The 21726-nt window shown below is 37.8% G+C and overlaps 2 protein-coding genes across 5 annotated transcripts in view; one reads left to right on the top strand and one right to left on the bottom strand.

Moving 5' to 3' along the window:
* The window catches only part of tmem266 (transmembrane protein 266), an 85464-nt gene extending 81065 nt beyond the window's left edge, over nucleotides 1–4399 (top strand). For all 3 annotated transcript variants that reach the window (XM_079858784.1, XM_079858785.1, XM_079858783.1), the window contains 2 exons: nucleotides 1120–1179; nucleotides 2683–4399. In XM_079858784.1, the coding sequence (XP_079714910.1) occupies nucleotides 1120–1179; nucleotides 2683–3329 (707 nt within the window). In that variant the 3' untranslated portion in view covers nucleotides 3330–4399. The remainder of the gene's footprint in view (nucleotides 1–1119; nucleotides 1180–2682) is intronic.
* Nucleotides 4400–6142: 1743 nt separating this feature from the next.
* etfa (electron transfer flavoprotein subunit alpha) lies at nucleotides 6143–21512 on the bottom strand. Of its 2 annotated transcripts, XM_079858795.1 has the most exons (13): nucleotides 21234–21304; nucleotides 20552–20659; nucleotides 20304–20453; nucleotides 20151–20232; nucleotides 19912–19994; nucleotides 17167–17266; nucleotides 15204–15314; nucleotides 14851–14952; nucleotides 13826–13894; nucleotides 13620–13702; nucleotides 10605–10670; nucleotides 10002–10082; nucleotides 6143–6653 (listed from the first exon to the last, which is right to left on the bottom strand). In XM_079858795.1, exons 2-13 carry the CDS (start codon nucleotides 20609–20611, stop codon nucleotides 6618–6620), a joined length of 1023 nt encoding a protein of 340 aa, XP_079714921.1. In that variant the 5' UTR covers nucleotides 20612–20659; nucleotides 21234–21304; the 3' UTR covers nucleotides 6143–6617. The 2 variants fall into 2 exon arrangements, with proteins under 2 accessions (XP_079714921.1, XP_079714922.1); XM_079858796.1 differs by lacking the exon at nucleotides 20552–20659 and having other exon boundaries at nucleotides 21234–21512.
* Nucleotides 21513–21726: the final 214 nt, after the last annotated feature.

Raw genomic sequence — 21726 nt, 5'->3', positions numbered from 1 at the left:
CTACCTTTCAGAGTTCAGCGAGAGCGAGGTCTCTTTTATCTCCGCTGTGGTTCAGATGAGAATTTACTGCGCCGAGCGACCGCAAAGAGATCCTGCGTGACATGATCATGTTGAATCATCGCCCTCAGAAGTCTGCTTAGTTTCAGGAACCGGATTCCTGAAATACTGGATGGAGACACCAAAAATAAATAAAACGACTTCGTAAAATGATTAAGATTTGAGAGGAAGCCTGAAACACTGTTTCGTTTCAAACATAAATGTAACATTTTGTGACATTTTTAAAAACAAGAAAAAACTGCCAATAAGATAAACTTAACTGAAAATATGAAGTCTTCACATTTTTCTTCCGACTTGAATGCATCTTGTTTTAATGATGTCTGGATATTTTTCCTGGAAAACAAGGCATAAATTAAGATTTAAGGACATGAAGGCAGACCTCACATACATATTCTAGCCTGGTGTAAATCAAAATGGTATTTTGGCAAAAGCAATGATTACAATTGTACATTTTAGAAATGTTTTTCTTTGAAGAATATGATTTCATATTAACTCTTTCTTTTCTTTTCTCCCTGGAAGAAGTTAAGTGTGTGTGGTCGTCTTCGTCCTCATGTGTTATTTATTCAGCTGGGATTATCTTCCTGGTGTTTTAGTCAGCTCCCCATCTCTTCCCGAGCCTCCGTTTGATGAATATTTTAAACAGGAAAAATGAATTTAAAAAGGCGCTGTGAGTTGGGTCTCGTCTCCAGAGATGTGCGGATGGCACTTAGAGTGCAGTCGACTCCTCGCTCTGCCAGGCGGATCATAAGAGCTTCTGCCCAGCCGATGACCTCCGCTGCTTCTACAGCCACAACCACTTCAGACAGACTCTTTATGGGTCAGGAGGCCAAGCAGAAGACAAGGGTGGCCAGATTCAGAACGTTAATGCATTGCTTACACAGTAGCACGCTTCACTACATAGTTATAAATACTAGTTTAAGCCCCATTATAAAGCTGCGAAATGAGAAAAATGATCAGAAAACCTTTCAAATTTCTTTAGGGAAAAGAGCTTATTAGGTTTGTTGGTTTTGGGATCATCAGATCACATGATGTTGTGATGGACTTACTTTTGTTCTGTTTCAGAGAGTGTTCATGATGATATGAATAACTACATCAGTCAGTATTACAGTGAGCCAAGTAGCGGTAAGACTCTTAAGGTTTTTTTATTATATTTTGATTATATGTGTTTACATTATGATTCTTTTTGATTATACAGTGTTTTATTATGTATCTTTTATTTTTAGGTTTGATCTATGCATATAATTTTTGCATGTCAATTGCATTATGCGTTTACTGGCATACCGATTTCACCAAGTGAAACATGTTCCTGGATCAACATTCCCATCAACCAATCAGATTTTTACAGTTCATGTCAAGTTTAGGCTTACAACCAGGGTTAGGTGCTTCTATATCAGTGTTATTCTCCTATCATTTCCCTGTTATGGGTTGAGTTGGGTTTAGAGGTAGGGATATGAGGGGCTTTTGCACCGGAGGAACCTTTTCATAGTTCCTAGAACCGTTTTTTGTTGTATTCGTACCGCAAGAACTGGGAATGATTTTAATTCTAGGAACTCCTTTGAAGTAGGAGCTCATTTAGTTCCCCCAAGAGTAGGGTCTTTACCAGCACAATAGAAACTACCAGTGACGTTAATATACGCTGATACGCATGCAAAACGCCAGCACCTGAACAAAGCTGTGTAAACACACAGATTATAGCCTATATATTTACTCCACAAACTAACTCTACGAACATGGAAAACAGTGATAGATGGACCTCTCAGCCTTTACGCTATGGAGAAAATCCAAGTCAACTTTGAAGGGACCAAGCGAAACTTGTATTTCTGCTCAGTTTGCAACATTAGGCATCAACCACATGGCAAAAGCTATAATACTTTTTCATATACTGTCTACTTTCTATGTGTAACAGTTCCATCTAATAACGTATTCGACACGACTGTTAAACAGATTGTAAACTAATGAAGATAGAGAAAGGGAGCGCTGTGTGCTCAGGCTCTGGCGTTCTTGGTGCCTTCAAAATAAATGTCCGCCACGGTATCAAAATAAAAGTCACAACATCAAGCGTGGTTTACGTCACTTCAGAGTTCCTACTGGCGGTGAGAATGCAAACAGGAAAATGGCTCTAGGCAAGTTCCTAGAACCAAGTTCCTATAACTACCTGGTGTGAAAGCCCCTGGTTAGGATTACATTTTTAGACAGGAATGTTGTCCCAGGATCAACAAAATATGTTGACCCAGGAACGTGTCTAACTCTGCAAAATCAGGACGTGCATTGACCTTTTCCTGCATGAATTGGATGCATGCATCTAAATTAGTGGTCAACTCATTTTTTCAATGGCCAGTGACAACATTTGGATGGCAATGTGGCTCATGACCCATGAAATGTTGAAATATACTGTATTTATAAGTAAATAAACATAAGTATGCAAGAATATAATTTAAAAAGTTAAACATGAGATGACTGAAACCAAACATTTGTACAAATTTTACTTGAAATTCAATTAATCGTCTCAATTAATATTGAAATGCCAAACGGTCTGGCTGATATATCAGTTGACCACTGTCAATGATGCTTAAATATTTAGGATGGCCCTCATTCTCTAAGTTGTGCAATCTGTTGTACATGCAGACATCGGAGTGCCCGACCCTGGTGCTCGTGTCATAACCACAGCAGCCATCGATGTCCACCTTCCCACCAACCCCAACCAGTTGCCGCCTTCCCTCGTCAGTGCAGACGGCCCGGGAAGTGGCCAAGAGCGCACGGGCAGCTCTGTAAGTGAAGCATCCAGCACGACCATGTCCCGGTCGAGCTGCAGCTTCACGGCCCGGCAGCACAGCATCAGCAGCCACACGCTGGGCTCCACAACTGACTGCAGCTCTACCGTTCGGGAGGCCTCCACCTCCGACTACAGTGGCCAGCGCTGCTGCCCTCCTCCATACTGCAGCCCTTTGACCCTCGGGACGCAACCGGGTGTCCACGACCCCAGAGCGGTGGTCAAAGAGCTGCTCTCTTCCTTGTCCGAGGACTCCTGCCTAGCGCAGAAAGGCAGGGTGGACCCGGTCAACCTTAAATTGCCCAGTCCGGCAGGGTCAGTGAAGGCCAGTCCAGAACTGGAGCACAGGGTGAACATATACAACAGGAGAAACCAGGAAAGTCTGGGTGTATTCCAGACCAAGCCACTAATTCACCTGCAGGGGACCGAGCCATCTCTGGAGGAGAAGTACAGGCTTATGGAGCCGGCAGATACTCCACTGAGCCATATACCGGACACATAAAGCATGAATTGTGGGACAGTAACCACCAACACCAGCTGAAGCAGCCTCTCTCTTGGCCTCTCTCTCTATATCACTTACTCATTGGCTGTGTCCGAAAACTGAAAATGGTGCCTTCACTGGCAGTTTCTGAGGTAGGAAGGCATCAAGGCATATCCGATTCCAGTGTTTGTGGAACATCCGGTCTACTTGAAAGAGTGTGACTAGACTAGATTAGTAGTTGCTGAATCAATGTAAATGACTCAGGACCAACACTACTCCTGGAGAGTCACCTTCCTACAGAGTTTGATTCCAAATCTGCTCCAACACACATTCCTGTAGTTTAAGTAATCCAGAAACGATTGGTTTGGTTGGTTCTTTAGTGTTCGATAAGGGTTGGAGCTAAAACCCTGCATGAAGGTAATTCTCCAGGAGCAGGATTGGACACCCCTGCTTCTTTTCACCAGATTCATGTCCCGTCGTGTGGTGGAATGCACTGCACGACTTAAGATCTGAACAGATTTTAAAACGCTTAGGGCCAGATTTACTAGAAGCTTGCGTCAGCGCAAACCCTCTTTTGGCATTAAAAAACTACTGTCTGGATTTACTAAAGACACTGAAAAGGCGTGAACAGCTATTTTTGCGGCTGAGCTTATTGCATATGCATTTGTGGGAGTTTCCCTTTCACATATAAAATTTATGGGAGGAGGGTATTTAAATGAATCATACAAAGTGATTTACTAAGGTTTGCGCTCGCCACTTTACTGGTATTTGCGCCATTATTTACCGCCCCAAAAAGCATGTCTTAAATCAGACACTAATTTGCGCTGCTCTTGGTAGATTGTGTTGGGCATTATGGAAATTATCCGGCTGTGTTCTTTAATGTACACGTCGTCAGTCAGTCACGCGCAGAACTTTCCACTCCCATCTGTGCTTTTATGGGATTGCGCTCTCACGCTAATCTGGCCCTAAGTATCATTCACTTGGCTTTGTAAATATTTTCAGAAAATAAACTGCGCATCAAACTGATCACACACAAACTGACTTTCTGCAACTTGCTTTAACGAGTCCAGAATGGAAATCGGGGAGCAAAAATCTTGGCATATTCCAGCTTTAAGTTTCGGTCAGCCTTTGGGCGACTTGATTAGTTTCATGGCAGTTTGGAAAATGTAATTGTATTTGAACAATCTAAGACTGAGTTGTCCAATTGTCCAATGTCCAACGTTCCTCAAATCTGGCCCTGTCTCAACTCTAATCAAAAGCCACTTTTCCGTCAAGCTGAATGGTTCTAAGAACGGTAAGGAACTGTTAAAATTATATTTCCACTTGGTTTGGCATGGCACAATTACCAACTGTTCTTGTCCCGGGATTCTCAGCATGGTTAGCCAACCGTGCTGGTAGAATGTGTGTAGTGACGTCGCCACTCAGGATTGGTCACTTGTCTGTTGCCTGTCTACCAGTTTCTATGTACCTGGCCAAGCACGCTAAAGTAAACACAAGTTAATAATAGAAATGTCTGATTATCCTCCATAACGGGGTCGCTATTTACATCTCATACCATATGTAAACTTTTGTGTTACAAAGGCAATGACTGACGCATTTGTATTACATTCCATAGAGCCCCAGAATGGAAAAATGAAACCATATCCATAACGACTAGGCTGGATGGGCACGGATTGGAATGGTTAACCAAGAAGAAAAGTTTGGGCTGATGGTGGTAAAATCCTGGTATGTGGTATCAGGGTTTGAGCTAAACTCTTGGTTTTCCAGGGCTGGATTTGAGGAACCCTGAGGAATTAGGGTGTATCTTCGTACAAACATTGAGTGATTGGGCAGGAGTTGTTTTTTGTTTCGGACACAGCCAATTTGTCTTTCTCTCTGTGTTGAACAGCACTATACTCCCAGGTTTCATGTTCTCAGAAAGGGGCACAGGAAGTGACATGAGGATAATGCCCTCTGCTACCCACCTCATGCAATGTTCCTCCTTACAGATGCACATTTCTCTCTCTCTCTCTCTCTCTCTCTCCTTCTCCAACTCTGCAAGAGCACTCAAAGTGTGCCACTCCTGCCGAAATTGCACAACCTTCCAAGGAGTCAGGGAGAGGTACTTCGGGAGCCATCATTGGAAGATTCTTCAGGAATTTCAGTGTGTCTGTTGGGCGAGTGGTGTATGAAACCAGCAAAGACACACTCTTTTAGACGGTAGACCAATATCAGAGTGTGGCTGGAAGACTTATGTGTTCTCATTCAGGGTGGCGTGGGAGGGAGTTTTTATTTGTTGATTTGTTTATTTGTACGAAATGTAACTGACACACAATGTACAGTCCTTCCCCCCCCCCCAATGCTGCAGGGTTACATTTGATCCGTGTTCAAATGTGTCAAGCTGTGTGATTCAGCCAAATTTCTTACCTTTGCCTTTCTTACATTACTGATGCTGATGTTTGTATTCAAATTCTATGCGAGGAAAAAAAAAGTGCTAAACAAGTATTTTTAAAACCGAGAGCAAACGAGAAGCGAACATTTCAGGTATACAGTATTAGAAGATTTTTATGAGAAATTATGGTTAAATTGTTGTCATAACCCCAAACCTTTACCCCCATCCCAACAGCATGAGCCTTTGAAAAGATCTATCTGCTTTCCGACTGAGGCAAATTAATCCTGTGTTATCGACAAGGGATTTTATAAACTGATAATGGGAGAGATTGTCAAGCAATTAAAAGTTGGTCAATTCATTTTGTTTGTCTAGTTTGTTGTAGGAGAAAGGATGTCCACAAAGGTGTTCTGTTTTGCAGAACAGAATGCCAAAATATCCAGTATACTAGTCATTTGTAAATGAGTAAAAGCAGGAGTATATTTATTGGATAGTTTTATTGAACATCCAAGGCCACATAGCTACCTTGTTAAAATACAATATTAAAATACAGCAAATTACGTCCACCAATAGATGAAATAGAATATGGAAAGACCATCACAAGACAGCCAATCACAACTGCTGGATAATTGAGGTCAGTATACAGCAGGGGTGTCCAGGATTAGCTGGTTTAGGTGTTTGATTAGGGTTGAAGGTAACCTCGGGAGCAGAATTTGACAACCCTGTATGAGTCTACAGCAACAATTATGTTAAAACACCAAGTTGTAAAACAGAAAACTTTCGAGCACACGTGTCACTGAATTCTTTTATTAAAAGAAGTGGTTTGCTGTCTACATTAGCTGAAGTACATGGGTGTTCTGGAGTAAAATCCCACTCAAGAGATGGATGGAGCGTCAGCTCAGAGCTTCTTAAGGCAGTGAGTACCATCTTACTGAGTTGTCTCACTTTTTCAGGGCTTCAGTCAACTCGGGTACAACCTAGAAAAGAATACAGAGAGAGTAAATCAACCATGACTGATGTATTGATATAGTTTCAAATCTAATCGTACACTGCCAGGCCCCCAAAAAAGGTCGCTGTTCGGATTTAGATGTTTAAGAGTCTATGATTGGATCATTATTGCAGGGATTATTGTGTTTCTAGCATGTTATATGTTTGGCAACAGTTCTTCTAACCCTAATTGATGGAGTGTGTAGCTTCTTAAACAACCATGTAGGAAGTTGAATTCAGGAAGTTGAATTGATGGATTCATTTAAAGTCTTTAGGATCTTTACAAGATCTTGACCAAAAATGTATGCACCTCTTTATGGAAATAACATCACAACATTTATTTCTATCAAGAGGTGCATCAATTTTTGGTCAAGATCGTGTATTGTCAATGCAAGAGTCCAGTACTTCAACACATCCCAAAGACTTTCAATGAATCCTACAATTCAATGACTTCCTGCATGGTTTGTTTAAAACTACACACTCCATCAATTAGGGTTAGAAGAACTATTGCCACACATATAACATGCTAGAAACACAATAATCACTGCAATAAGCATCTGCCTGATTATGTTTCTAGCATGTTATATGTTTGGCAACCTTTCTTCTAACCCTAATTGATGGAGTGTGTAGCTTTTTATTTCTTAAACAACCATGTAGGAAGACACTGAATTGGAGGATTCAGTGAAAGTCTTTGGGATGTGCTGGAGGAGACTTTACAGAGTGCTGGACTCTTGCATTGACAATACAAGATCTTGACCAAAAATGTATGCACCTCTTGATGGAAAAACATCACAACATTTATTTCCATCAAGAGGTGCATCAATTTTTGGTTAAGATCTTGTAAAGTCTAGTCCAGCACATCCCAAAGACTTTCAATGAATCCCACAATTCATGGTTTAAGAAGTTACACACTCCATCAATAAGGTTAGAAGAACTGTTGTCAAACATATAACATGCTAGAAACATAATAATCACTGCAATAATGATCCAATCATAGACTCTTAAGCATTTGCCTATTTAAATCCAAACAACAACTTTTTGGCCGGGCAGTGTACGACTAGATTTCAAACTAACCCAACTCTTTAAAGTTTTCTCTAGTGTTTAATAAGCACCCTAGCAAGGTGGTTGTCATTTGAGAGAAACCTGAACTGTTCCTATATGTCGAAGGTTCTCATCCAAAACCGATATGCTCCTGTATTCCAGAGCATCCTGAAAAACTATATCATCACCCCAATATGTCCCCGGCTCACTTTTCAATCTAAGGAAGGAGGAGAAAGCCCATACATTTTAATCAGTTATCTGAGGAGTGACCGTATGTAAACTGATCCGAGAGTCGCCAGCGCTGCCCGTCGTCGGCAATCACTTTTACACAGTTTACCTGCACGCCTGTGTCAAGCACGCACCGCCTGAATAAAAGATGAACGACAGGGCAATAAATGATGATAGCGTTACGCAAAGTAAACGCCAACAACAGATGGATGTGGTGTGTGTGGCAGCCCTCTGGCACCGGGAGTGTGTGTGCCACCTTGAACTATGGCGCGCAGCCGGCCGTGTAAAGCTCTGGTGAGAGGAGACTGAAAATAAAGGTGAAAAACTACACCCACACGCTTGTGCTTACTATCAATTACTTTTCTGCTCTGAAAGAGAGAAGTAGTTGTGTATAAGGCTTCTAGTCGGAGCCAGGAGTCGCCACTGATTAATTCAGAAGTTGCACACTTTCCAGTAGGTGGAATAATGCGCCCTGCAAAATTTAAAAGAAATATGGGACAGCTTTTTTTTTTTTGAGTCTGTCTGGTTTTGGTTGTAGACTGGGTTGGCTGAAGAAATTAATACCAGGTCATTCGAAATTTACAGCGCTATTAATATTAAACACAAACGGTCCTGCTGATTGTCCGAGGCACTGGATTAAAATGTCTCTGATGACCTGATGAGGATCTTTTGTGCTAATGAGATTTGTGTTTTAGAGGAAGAAGATTGTATCTTTCTTGTTACGTATACTTTATCCTTAGTTGGAGTGTCAAATGGCAAAAGGCTTCTCTTCTCTCTCCTGAGGAGTTGGGCACATTATTTTAAAGGGTAACTCTCGCCAAAATGCAACCTAGGGTATTTTTGTGAATCTACCCAAGGCGAACTTTCGTTTAAAAGCATAATTAGAAAGGAAACGCCACATTTAAGTTTGACCATATTTTCGTTTTCAGTCAAATTGCCTTTTGAAGCTATTTTTAAAACACTAAGAAGGTTCGACACAACATGAAACTTTGCTCGAAGTATCACCAAGTTGCTCTACACATGAACGCCAGCATTGAGAACAATGTTTGTGTAAACAGAGTTTAATAAAAAAAGATTTTGCACAACTCATTGTAGCTATCTGTGTCCGCCGGCATTTTGACAGTCAAAAATAGTCGATCTCCGAATGCAACGTAACAGGGAGGAGAGTAAAGATGGAAAGCTCATAAAGCTAATCGTTCAATATAAATTCACGATAAGTTGTTGTTTTGTCGTTAGTGAAAATCAATATTGACCTTGTATTTGAAAAAGGATCCTCATATAAGAAACAACACTAAAATTCAGAGTCAGTTCATTCACATTCGGAGATCGACTATTTTTGACTGACAAAATGGCGGCGGACACAGCTACAGTGAGTTGTTCAAAATCTTTCTTTTTAGTAAACTGTGTACACAAACAATGTTCTCAATGCTCGAGTTCATGTGTAGAGCCCCTGGTGATACTTCGAGCAAAGTTTCATGTTGTGTCGACCCTTCTTAGTGTTTTAAAAATAGCGATTTTTGATGCTATCATAGAAGTGCCCCTAGCTCTCCCATTCAAAAGGAAATTTGACCGAAAAAAAAAATACGGTCAAACTTAAAAGTGGCGTTTCCATTCTAATTATGCTTTTAAACGAGAGTTCGCCTTGGGTAGATTCACAAAAAGACCCTAGATTGCATTTTGGCGAGAGTTACCCTTTAAGCATTTTTGTTGCTTTTATTGATGAAATGAGTTGTAGAAACGGCATCACATCAGTGTCAAAATTAACACTTTTTTTGTTTATTTTCATGCGGTTTTACCTTTATGATGGTAAAGATATGTCATCATTCATGTCAAATAGTTGCAATTAATCAATTAGTTTAAATGTATTCTTAATCTAAATAATTAGGTTGTTACCTATAAAATCAACAACTCAAAACATCAATAAATAAATTCTTAATCTGAATGATTATAGGCAGTTACAATAAAAAATAAAAAACATTAAAGTAAAAATACAATTGGATTCAAACTTGTGCCACCTGAACACCCCAACTCGCTAACCGCTAGGCCATGACTCCAACTAGGACTCTTACCTTGAACAGATCTGCCACTAGGCCATAGTCAGCCACCTGAAAAATAGGGGCTTCTGGGTCCTTGTTGATGGCAACAATGGTCTGTAAAACAAATAAGTAAATTATTTAGCGTGGTGGGCTAGATCGCAAAAAAACACTGCATGGTGGGTTGAGCACTGATTAACTACAGTCTCCATAAGCTAACATAAAAATATAATTCCCAGAAAAGTGCAGTGGTAACTTTCTAACAAAAAAAATGCCAACACAATATTATTGTAAATATCTAATCAGCGTGAGGAGGATGTTCCTGTATGAACATATGGAGGAAGATGCTAGTGATGGACGCTCTGGCAGATTGTTAAGCAGTGCTATGAGAAACTGTAAGATGCAGAATAGAAAATGCAGATGAATTATGGATGCAGGTAAAAAGCTACTCCAGATCGCTTTTAAAACACTCCATCCCAATACATCGTCACACTTAAGAGAGAGTTAACTCGGCACAATCGGGAAACTCTTGAAGACCTCTTCTCGTGAGTGGGCTTTCTCTAATTGAGGATATTACTACAGAAAAGGAGATCTTCTTAGTGTGTATATTTTGACATACATTACTAACTGTTACTGTACCTTGCTATCTTTCATTCCAGCGAGATGTTGGATAGCGCCAGAGATGCCGACTGCAATGTACAGCTCCTGTAGAGTAACCAAGAAAAGTATTAAAATTATACAAAATCAACAGTTCCTTGCTCTTCTGAAATAACATCACGTTTATGACGCTGAACCCCGAACACATTAATATATTTGCATTTCACTGCCTATTCAGTATTCACTTACATAAATATTAAAAGGTACAGTGGCAAACAGCCCATTTAATACATGGGGTCAAAAAGTGTCATGAAATCTAAATTAGGTGTTTTTGTGCATATATTTATTTAAAAACAAAACATATATATACATATATATGTTCAAATACGTACGTACACTGTATATATGCTAATGATAGTGAGATCAAATCTCTGCGTGGAGCGCCGGCTGTTGTCAGACTCCTTGTGCATACAAAAATCTCACTGAATTTTTACAATTAATGGCAAAAAAAAAAAGTTTGGAAATGAAAATATTGAAAATACTAACATGACAGACTTTTGCACAGTACTATATATATATATATATATATATATATATTAAATGCATTTGACTTTAAAATAATATCGCTTTCTAAACATTTAACATTAAGAGATGTAACACAAATCAAATTATATTTTTCATTTACCTAACAAATCATATTACTCTCGATTTATATGCAAAACTAGGCATTTATGAATCACTTGTGAAGGGGAAGCTCATTTAATATGCGTTCAGAGTCATGTTATGCACATTGCACACGACTGATTGATTGACACCCCAAGCAACAATATGGTGTGTGCCATGTTTGACTTAACAGCACTTGGTGTAAACGAGGCTAGTTCCTAAAAATCAAGAACTAGATTCTTGCTTGCGTGTTCAGAATTTCAACAATTTAGCATCGCCTCGTGTTACGCTAACAAAGGTAGACTCTCAGCATCGGCTCGGAAGCGCTCCGCTGACCTCCCGTCCCAGAGCACAGGCCACAACATCCTCACAATTACTCAAAAGAGGAGTGCTTGGGGGATGTGGCAGGACTCCCCCCTCGCCTCCACCCTTCTCCCGAGGGAGTGCTACATCAGTGGCTCTCAGCTTAATGCACTGCTCCATGAATATTTCAGTGCAGTTTAATGTGGCTGTGGCGCTCTCCCGGGGGCCACCGCTTCAATTTGTGAACACGCGGCCAGCCAGCCGGAGCTCTAAAAGCCAGGAGGAGGAGAGAGAGGGCAGGGCTGAAGTGATGGAGACCTGCAAACATCTCAATATCCAGACGATGGGGGAGCTTGCAGTGGGTGGTGGACAAAAGTTCGCTAACGACTTTCGAGTTACCGGATAATTGGTACAAAGCATCTAAAAGCCAATAACTTTTGATGAAAGATTTTCCACACAAAAAAAAAATCATTCATCAAAAATGTAATTTCTAAAACATTTTATCTGCTGATGCAACATAGGCTGAACCAAAAATATCAGCTTAATGATTCAATCAAATCAAGTCCTGCACTACATGAATTTTTTACTAAAGGTTTCGATCCGCATGAAATAGAAAAATATGAGAGATTATGGAAGTCGGCACTTTCCACAAAATAGGGGCTGAATATCTGGGAGATTTACCATGATGTTTTATTTATTTATCAACAAATGCTCTGTGAAAGATGGTTCTTAATGTTTAGAAAATGAATAAAAACTAAATATTACAATAGCAAACTAAATATTAAATACTGGTTTGAAACTTTGAATAATATATAACCAATAAAAATTATTTAAAAAAAACTCTTTTTTTTTTTTTTTTTTTTTTTTTTTTAAATGATCATCGCAATTTTTGCAACCCTGTTACCAACATTAGGGAAATTCTTCTTTCTCTTTTTTTTAAATGCATAATGGGTGACACTAGAGGAAAAAAAAACACCAAATGACTAGCAGGGTTGCAAGAAACAGGGTTGAAAATTTAGCCCAAATTAAGCTGTCATACAGTAGGAACTCATTTTTGCAGCCCTGTTACCAAACCTTGGGAAATCTTTCTTTCTCTTTTTTTCCCAAACAATAAACAATATAACATGCAAAATTGGTGACACTGTTGGGGGGTGCCAAATGACTAACAAGGTTGCAAGTAACGGCTGAAAATGTAGCCCAAATTAAGCTGTTATACAGTAGGCACTAGCTACCTTGAGACCAAATGTTGGTTTGTAGTTATTGATAAACTTATATTTACAATTAATTAAAGAAAAATATTTCTTTGATCATTTTTTTTTTTGGATAACAGGGTTGAATAGTTATATATAACCATAGACTATAGTGAAAACAGCTTCATGTCATTTATATAGTTGCAGCGACATGGTGCACATCCTTAAACTTGAGTTTTTCACACAAAAAAGCAACAAAAACCTCCAAACCACGTATATCTAGTCATCAAACCATCACCCTGAGGGCTAAAAGATTACAATTAACCACAAAAGACATACTCAATCGACCCAAAACAACCCTCATCCATCTTGACTCGAGTTCATTTCACTGGTAGAACTCATTCGGGACTTGTTCAGGGTGAATACTAATGCACAATGGTCGGGTTACGCTTGACAAGCTTGTCAAAACATTTGGAGAATTGGGTTTGGGGCTGATTTGCCTGGTTTGAGCTCAGGGCGGACCTGTGCGGTGCGCAGCTCCACTAATGGCTCTGCTAAATCATTTACAAGCCGGAATATGCCATTAACTACATCACAACGCCTCAAAGCTCTGCTAATGTGTGGATAATGACAGCGGGGACGTCCCACTCGGAGCGGATAATGGAAAATTAACCCTTTTAAAGGGCAACACGGATCCATCTTTCTGGATTCAAACAGAAACAACAATTAGATATTGCTGTAATCAAAGTCAAGATGGTTTATCAGTCTGAAACCCTGGTGGGTTTATCAACTAGTGTTGAACTTTGAGAAGAATTTCCCTCTGTAGAGGCAATTAGTGCAAATGAAGGACTGTAGGACAGACTGAGAAATAAGACAACTGGTTTCCGGTCTTGGTACTTACAGGAGCCACAATCTTTCCAGTCTGTCCAACCTGCATGTCGTTTGGTACATAACCAGCATCAACTGCGGCTCTGGAGGCACCAACTACGATAAAAAAGTGGTGGTTTCATTTTAAATTCATATTTCTTTAAATAGCTTGATTAAAAATGAACACTAAACAAAGAATCTAGGTTCAAATCAATGATTAGGACAAAACAAACACCGTACCGGCTGCGTTCAGCTGGTCGGCGAGGTCGTAGAGCAGTTTGAAGTTGTCGCCGCTCTTCAAGCCCCTCCCTGTTATGACAAAGAGACGGCAGATGGGCATGAAATATGAAATTACTGACAAGGTTATGAGTCCAGTAGGATCGATACAGTCTCAGTTTACTATTGATTTTCTGAGCAAAAAAAATAGCCTAGAGAAATTTCAAGGGGATACCCAACATTATGACACAATGAACATAAACACAAAGATGATGTAGTCCCGGTGGGAAGCGGTTTTGGTTTATTGTAATTTATTGATGTTGTTTTTCTTTGATTTAGCAATAAAGTATGAGAGTTTGAGCTATATTGCTTTTTATAAAACTGCTTGTCTATAAAGTAAAAAAGGAACATGTTTTCATTAAAACGTAAAAGCACATGGTATCATTTTTAGATTTTATACATTTATTTTGTTGTATTTATTTATTGTCATAAAAATCAAAGCTACAATTTTAAATAACAATAAATATACAATGAAACTTCTTAAAACAATATAATAACAATTAAATAAAATCTTTATATTTAATATTTGATTAAATTAAATTTATGAACGTAAACACAAATATAATGTAGTCCCTGTGGGAAGCGGTTTTAGTTTATTGTAATTTATTGATTTTTTTTTGTTTTGTTTTTTTGATTAAGCAATAAAATATGACGGTTTGTGCTTAATTGCTTTTAAAAAAATTGTATGTTGTTAAAAAAAAATGTTAAATGATAAAACCTTGTACGGAATCAGATATTAGTGACTCTGCTAGAAGATACAGTTCTTGACACATCAAACTGGTTAACATTTGCCTCTATGTGTGTGTGGTGCAGTGATATATAGGTGAACATGCACAACCATATTATAATGCTGTTATATCATGTATTTTAGCACAGCTGAAGCTGCATTTGAGACCGAACTATTACATTTGTAACATGCATTAGTATATATCAAGACAATTTCCTGGAATGTCCAGTGGACAACTGCGGTTCTTGTACAAAGTTCTTACCTCCAGACACCACGGTTTTAGCACCGGCGAGATCTGGACGGTCACTCTTAGTCAGAGTTTGTTCCAGCCACTCAGAGACTCCAGCAGCGGCAGACGAAGAGACTGCAAAAGCAACAACATCTCGTGAGGATCCGTCCAAATAAACATGCCGAGATGTTCCAAAATACCCCTTTATGATCCCTTTAAAGTCAACGTTTAAACAAACTAGGCCATCAAAACCTTGCAGCGGAGTGGAGGATTATATACAACACTAAATACTATAAACCTTTGTGTGTGGTATCAAAGTCAGCGTGACCTTAAAGAAAAACATGAACAAACAACAGTGTGTTTAACTTTATCAAACGACTGAGTACCTTCCTCTGAAGAGGCGCTGCCCCCCTCTATGGCCGCTGGTTCAAACGAAGTGCCTCTAACCGTGAAGATCTTGACGCTTTCATTGCACTTGACTGTGCTGAGGGCATTTCCTATGGCCAGAAAACATGGGAAAAGAGATGAAGTGACAAGATTTTGTTTTTCTTTGTCAGGCAATTAAAAGTTAATGCAAATTTGGCTGCAAAATTACCCCCCAAAAATCATTTAAAGTCATTATTGTGTTAAATAAGAAAAGCATCAAATAAACGTTAGAAACAGTAGCTTTAGAGCTAAATATTTGATTTGATTCAACATAGAATTTATTAGACAACATGCCATGATTTTTTCCTGAATTGGTATTTAGATACATTTACAGCTGCGTATTTACTGGAGCTCAGAGGTGGCATGAATGCATTTAAACAGCAATTACAATTGCATAAATAATGGCATGAGATGAATGGGTATTAAAGGGATAGTTTACCCAAAAATTAATTCTGTCATAATTTACTCACCCTTATGTCGTTTCAAACCTGTATGACTTTCTTTCTTCTGTGAAACATGAAAGAAGATAATTTGAGAAATGTGTATTTTTTTCATTAAATGAAAGTAAACCAAAATAATTGGGTTACCAACATTCTTCAAAATATCTTCTATGTTCCATGAAAGAAATAAAGTCATACAGGTTTGAAACGGTGACAAAGGGTGAGTAAATGATGACAGAATTTTCATTTTTGGGTGAACTATCCCTTTAATGGTTTTTATTTTTATTAATATTGAAATATGATTTTTTGTTTTTAAATGAAATGATTAAATTAACTAAAACTGCCAGTAGGTGGCGGTAATGTCTAAATGAGTAAGTCATTGGCTGCGTCGGAAATCACATACCGGTACTCTCTTGAGTAGGTTCTTATTTTGAATAAGTAATTGCATCACAACCACTAAAAAAGTATGTTCTATATAGTATGAATGTAATCTGGACACACTACTGTCACCATGTTGTCATTATCACGTGATATACCAGCGTCAGTTGCATCACTTCACTGCCATTCATAAATTCTCTCCCGTGGCCTCATGGGACAGTAAAGTGTCCATCATATGCATCTTGCCAGAAGTAGTAGGTCATCCAGGTACTTTTTGCCTACTCTTTTATGAGTACTGTGAATACTACTATATAGTAGGGAAGTTTGCGATTTCAAATGCAGCCATTGAGTCATTCATTAATTCATTGGATTAGTTCAAACAGCCGATTCATTCAGGAAGTAAGTTAAATGGCTCGATTCATTCAAAACGCGGATTCATCCAGAAAATAAACACCGCTGTGTGTTGCTCAGAGACGCACAACAGTTCTGCTGTGGCTTTATAGGTAATATTTTCATTGACAGACAAAATTGTATCTAAAATATAACACGATATTAACTATTTAACTTCTGTATAAAATCAATAACACATTTCAAATACATTTAGGTAAGTAAATGTCCCTGGAGAACCTTCATATGGATCCCCCAGTTGAAAACCTCGGACATAAATAATCACCACAAGTGGCACTTTTCATTTGATGTTTTTCACGAAAAACATTAATGTGACTTAAAATAAAATAAAGTCTCATAAATTTCAAGTGTTCTGTGCTTGCCAAAGATAAAGTGGCCGGAGTAATTGGGAAGTATTTATGGCAGTAGAGTTTATGGATGAGAAACAGTGAACAGAAAAATAATACATGCAAAGTGGAACAAAAAGGCTCCAGGGTCCCCCTTAGATTAAAATATATATATATATATGCTTTGTTTCAAGCCAGTGTAAATCACTGTGCGTCTCCGTTCACGCAGCAAACCAATGGCCAGACTCCTAAATCACAAACTCCATGTTAAACAAAGAGAAGGATATGGAACATACTAGGAAGGTTATTTGAAAGCATTTCTTGACAAGTACATCTGGAAGTGCTACTGGTGCATTCGTTTGTGTGTTTACCAGCATAAATGGTCCTCACAAAGGTGTCTGGAGATTTGATCTCAATGATATCTGAAATGGGAGCCACATCCAACTTGGCGGCCACTCTTGGAAGGAGATTCTACAAATAAAGATACACACTCGGCATTATTAAAGACAACCGGATGCATTTGAAGCTCCTGAATAAGTTCAAGCCATTAAAACATGCACATCCTTAATATCTGCAGATGCGGTCAAACTTGATTTGTTTGGAAATAGCATTATTTCGGCAGGCATTGATCAAAACCCATGTCTGAAAACTTTGGCCTTCCTGCATCGCAGACGGAATAAATATCGCGCAGTCTGAAAAAGAGCTCTAAGTTATGTCTAGAGGTGAAAAATATTGCATAGTGGTAATTCAAGTGTTTTATATAGTGACATAATGAAACCAAATCCACCACTTAAGAATCCATCAAATAAAATACGTTTAGCCAGTGAGGAAATTGAGACTAATACATCTCTTTGGTCTGGGGTTAGGCTACATAAGATACTGTTTAATGTATTACAATTCAATTTAAATACCATTAGATCTGCTGCCTGACAGTTTGGCTGTGGAATGACAAATAACCTTGCATATAATAGAGCCGCACTTATTGAGGACGGACTTTTCCCACAATTCCAAAAGTAAGAAGCCTGATAGGGGCTTGGCGGTATGAGAGTTTCTAATCTATTTCCCATTTGTGCTTTTCGCTCTGGGAAATAATCGAATAACTTCGGAATGAGTGTAACTACAAAATCCTGCATTAAGTAAAACATCTTCACTAATCACTGATGCAATCACATGGACAAATAAAAAAAAGAATCAAGGTAAAAATCGACATATATTTTGCATTATTACAAAAAATGTGTTTGTCAGCAAATGTAAAAGATCAAAACAAGGCAAAACTGTACAGAAATGTTGTGCGTTTTGAAAAAAAAGTTTGTGATGCATAGTAATTCTATAAATGTATAGTCTGATGCGCTGCATGTTTCAGAGTAAAGCCCAGCACTGTGTTCATTTTCAGTTTCCATTCACAGTAAATGCTTCTCTGCAAGTGCCGTGTTTGAGTCACTTATTTGGATTTGGGAACGCAACATTTGTCATGAGAATCGTTTATAAATCTGTTGTCAACAAAGAGAAGCAATAAGGTCTCTCTGCGGTTTCCCTCCAAAATGAAAGCTCGATGGTTTAATGTTTGAAAAAAAAAGAAATTACCATAAAAGTTAGTTTTGTAATTTTACTGTTTTTGTACAGTAAAATAAAAATAAAACAATAATAATAATTATTATTAACATTGTTATTAATAATAATAATAACAATTCTATGAATACTTTTATTATAACATATATTGTATTTTAATACATTATTATCATGATTATTAAATACTCGATTTCTTAATTTTACGGTACAATAATATGTATTATTGCAATATAAGATATATCTTTTTTTAATTTAATATAATCTTTTGTTGTAATATTTGCGGGGTTTGGGGGCGTGGTCAGGTTTTCCTTTTTTGTATTTAGCAGATTTTTGTGTTGATAGGTTTTGTTTATTTGATGACGAACTTTATACAAATGTACAGGGTTTTTATCGTTAACTATATCAAAAACATTTCTGTTAATTAAAAAAAAGCTGAAATTAAAATGAATAAATAAAATAAATAAATAAAAGTGGAAAAAACTAAATGAAAATTAGAAATGTAGCCTTAGCAATAAGTTATTTTAAAAAAGTACTAAAAGAATTAACTGGAAATAAATAAAACTAAAATAAAAATCATTTAAACCGAAATAGCAGTAAAACTAATGAAACGACAAAAGCACATAACGAAATTACTAAAAATATAATAAAACTAAAACAATGATTGCACAAATTTTACATACAATTTTATTTGATCTTTTATCAGATTGTACAAAAATAATGTAAATATTTACCCTAATTTATGAATTTAACAAATTTGCCTTGATCTATTTTTTGTTTGTATAACATTTTTCAGGATGTACAACATTTCTGTACAAGACAAATTTCATTGACAAACTTGTCATTGCTGACAAACAAAAAATTTGCGATTTGATGATGGCACTAATTCATATCACATCCTCACAAACATGCATTGCCAAAATTCATTAAAAAAAAAGAAAAAAAAGGGTGTCGAGTAACACCGTTTCAGCGCAAATTTTTACTCGCATTTGGTGCTTTAAACCCTGGCTAATATGCTAATAGTGTATTAGTAGCAATCCGTGCATGAAATAAATGCATTAGAAAACTTAACATTTAGCAGTTTACTTAGAAAATTAAGGCCATTTCACGATTTCAATCATAATTCAGTAACCAGCATCCCCCCCCAAAAAAACATTTCTCGGATTTATGCAATTCACATGGGTCATACTTTTCAGGACGGAAAATACAGAAAAAAATGGACATCAAATTTGTACAATCTGATAAAAGTTTGTCTTCAAATCAAAAAAATTAAATTTTGTTTGTTCTGATAAAGGTTTGTCATAATTATTTTATTTTTTTAAGATAAAAATGTAAATTTTGTTCAAGCTGATAAACGTTTGTAATCAATATAATAATAAAAAGATCAAGAAAAAATATGTTGTTTTGCACAAATGTTTGTCATCCAAATAAAAAGTAACAATGGTGTTGTTTTTCCCACAGTGTGTAAAAGACATATAATGGCTCAATGATAAAGACAATCGAATCTCTGAAATCTCCCTTTCAGCCCTTATCGTCGGCCTTAGATTTACCTTTCCGAAAGCAGAAGCTCCCGCGCAGATGTGTGTGAAACTGAACTGTTTCTGAGTTGCCAAGATGAGGGGTGTCAGCTCCTCTGTGAAAGAGAGTTTCGTTTTTCATTTAAATCACTCAATACCATGCTTTCCTCAATATGATAGACTCTTTTATCCAAAGTCACTTATACTGTTCTTTACTTAATTTACACAATAACCAAATACTTCCACATTTATGAACAAAACCTCGAGTTTACCTGGCAATGACCCTTTGTAGGATGCATGTTGAGCTATCAGAATTTTCTTCACCCCTTGAACTTTGGACAACTGCTCTGCAACCTGTCCAAAAACCCATAATCAGAGCCTTTCAACTTGCTACACAGAAACCGATGGAAATGAAGAGAGAATACCTTCGCACAGTTCGTTCCAGCAACCAAACAGGACACGTCACTGCCGAGTTTATTAGCAGCAGTGATGGCGTTCAGGGTGATGGGGGTCAGCGTGTCATTATTGTGCTCGGCAACAACCAGAGTACTCTGAAACCTCTGAATCAAACCAGACTGGAAAGAAGAAAAAAACTATTTGGTCAATCTGATACAGTATGATATAAATAACTGCCAGGCTCTTTCACCCAAATAACCGATACAAGGTGACTTACTATTGAATGCAGACTCGGGCCAGTGCAGCCAAACACTGTTTTATAGCCCATAGAGGTCATTAGAAATCTGATTTACAACAGGGATCTGATACTACTTAGGGTCTTGGCCTAATATATTAACATATCAAATTCAATGTAGGTCACATTTTAAATGCATTGTAGGTCAATCAGTTAAAGACAGTGAGGAGGTTTCATAATGCACTGTTTACATATTGCATAACCTTGACAGGTAGTTAGCTAGCTCCGTTTATTAACTAATCATATTGACGTTACCAATGCCTTAAATATTGATCTTTGAATATGTTCATGACACTTTTATGTCTAAAGCTCTTAAAAAAAACAGTAACACTATGAGAATATGTTGAAGTTAACATAAACGCTTAGTTAAGAGGTTGTATAACCATGAAAAAATAGGTCAGCAAAGTAACCAAACATTTGACATTGCGTTTTAACCATCACATATCAAAAACAATACAATAAAACAAGCCTATATAGAAAAGAATAGCAGTTTAGTAACATATTACACAACTCCTGCTTAACTAACGTTACATGAGCGAGTTAGCCAGCATGCTAAGCTTTTTATCCAGGTATATTTGTGTCTAGAAAGGACAGCGAGAAAGAATAACAACTTTAAAAGAAAGTGCGCACTGGTTAATGTGTCGTTTCGTCGGGTTTTTCTTACCAACTGCCTAAGATAGGTCTTGTTTACAGCTTTGAGCATGATTACAGCAGCAAACTATCAGTATCCACACTGCCACTGCTTTAGTAACAGGGGATAGAGGTTGAGTTGAGTTCTCGCGAGATCAGAAGAGACACGCCCCTCTTATATATAAGTCATTTTGTAACATTGTTTTTTTTTACATTTTGTAAGATTTGTAACAGCTCAAAATGTGGTTTTCTTGGAGGTGATATTCTCCAGTATATGTACTCTTCTTATATATAGGCCTATATATATCGGAATAACTAATATAACTGTCTAATAGCACAGTGGGCGGAGACTGAGTGGATACGTAATGAGCCTAGGGGGCGGTGTTTCATAGCTCTGATAATCTGTGGAGCTTTTTAGCTCAAGAAAAGTTAGTTTCCCACGGCGACTGTAAATGTAACAGGGACAGGGTCCACTAAGATTTTTTATGACTTTATTCATAATTTTGTGGCATAATCACCTGTACCAA

Source organism: Squalius cephalus (genome assembly GCF_949319135.1).
Source record: "Squalius cephalus genome assembly, chromosome: 23".
Classification (NCBI taxonomy): domain Eukaryota; kingdom Metazoa; phylum Chordata; class Actinopteri; order Cypriniformes; family Leuciscidae; genus Squalius; species Squalius cephalus.
This window is presented reverse-complemented; position numbering and strand designations above follow the sequence as displayed.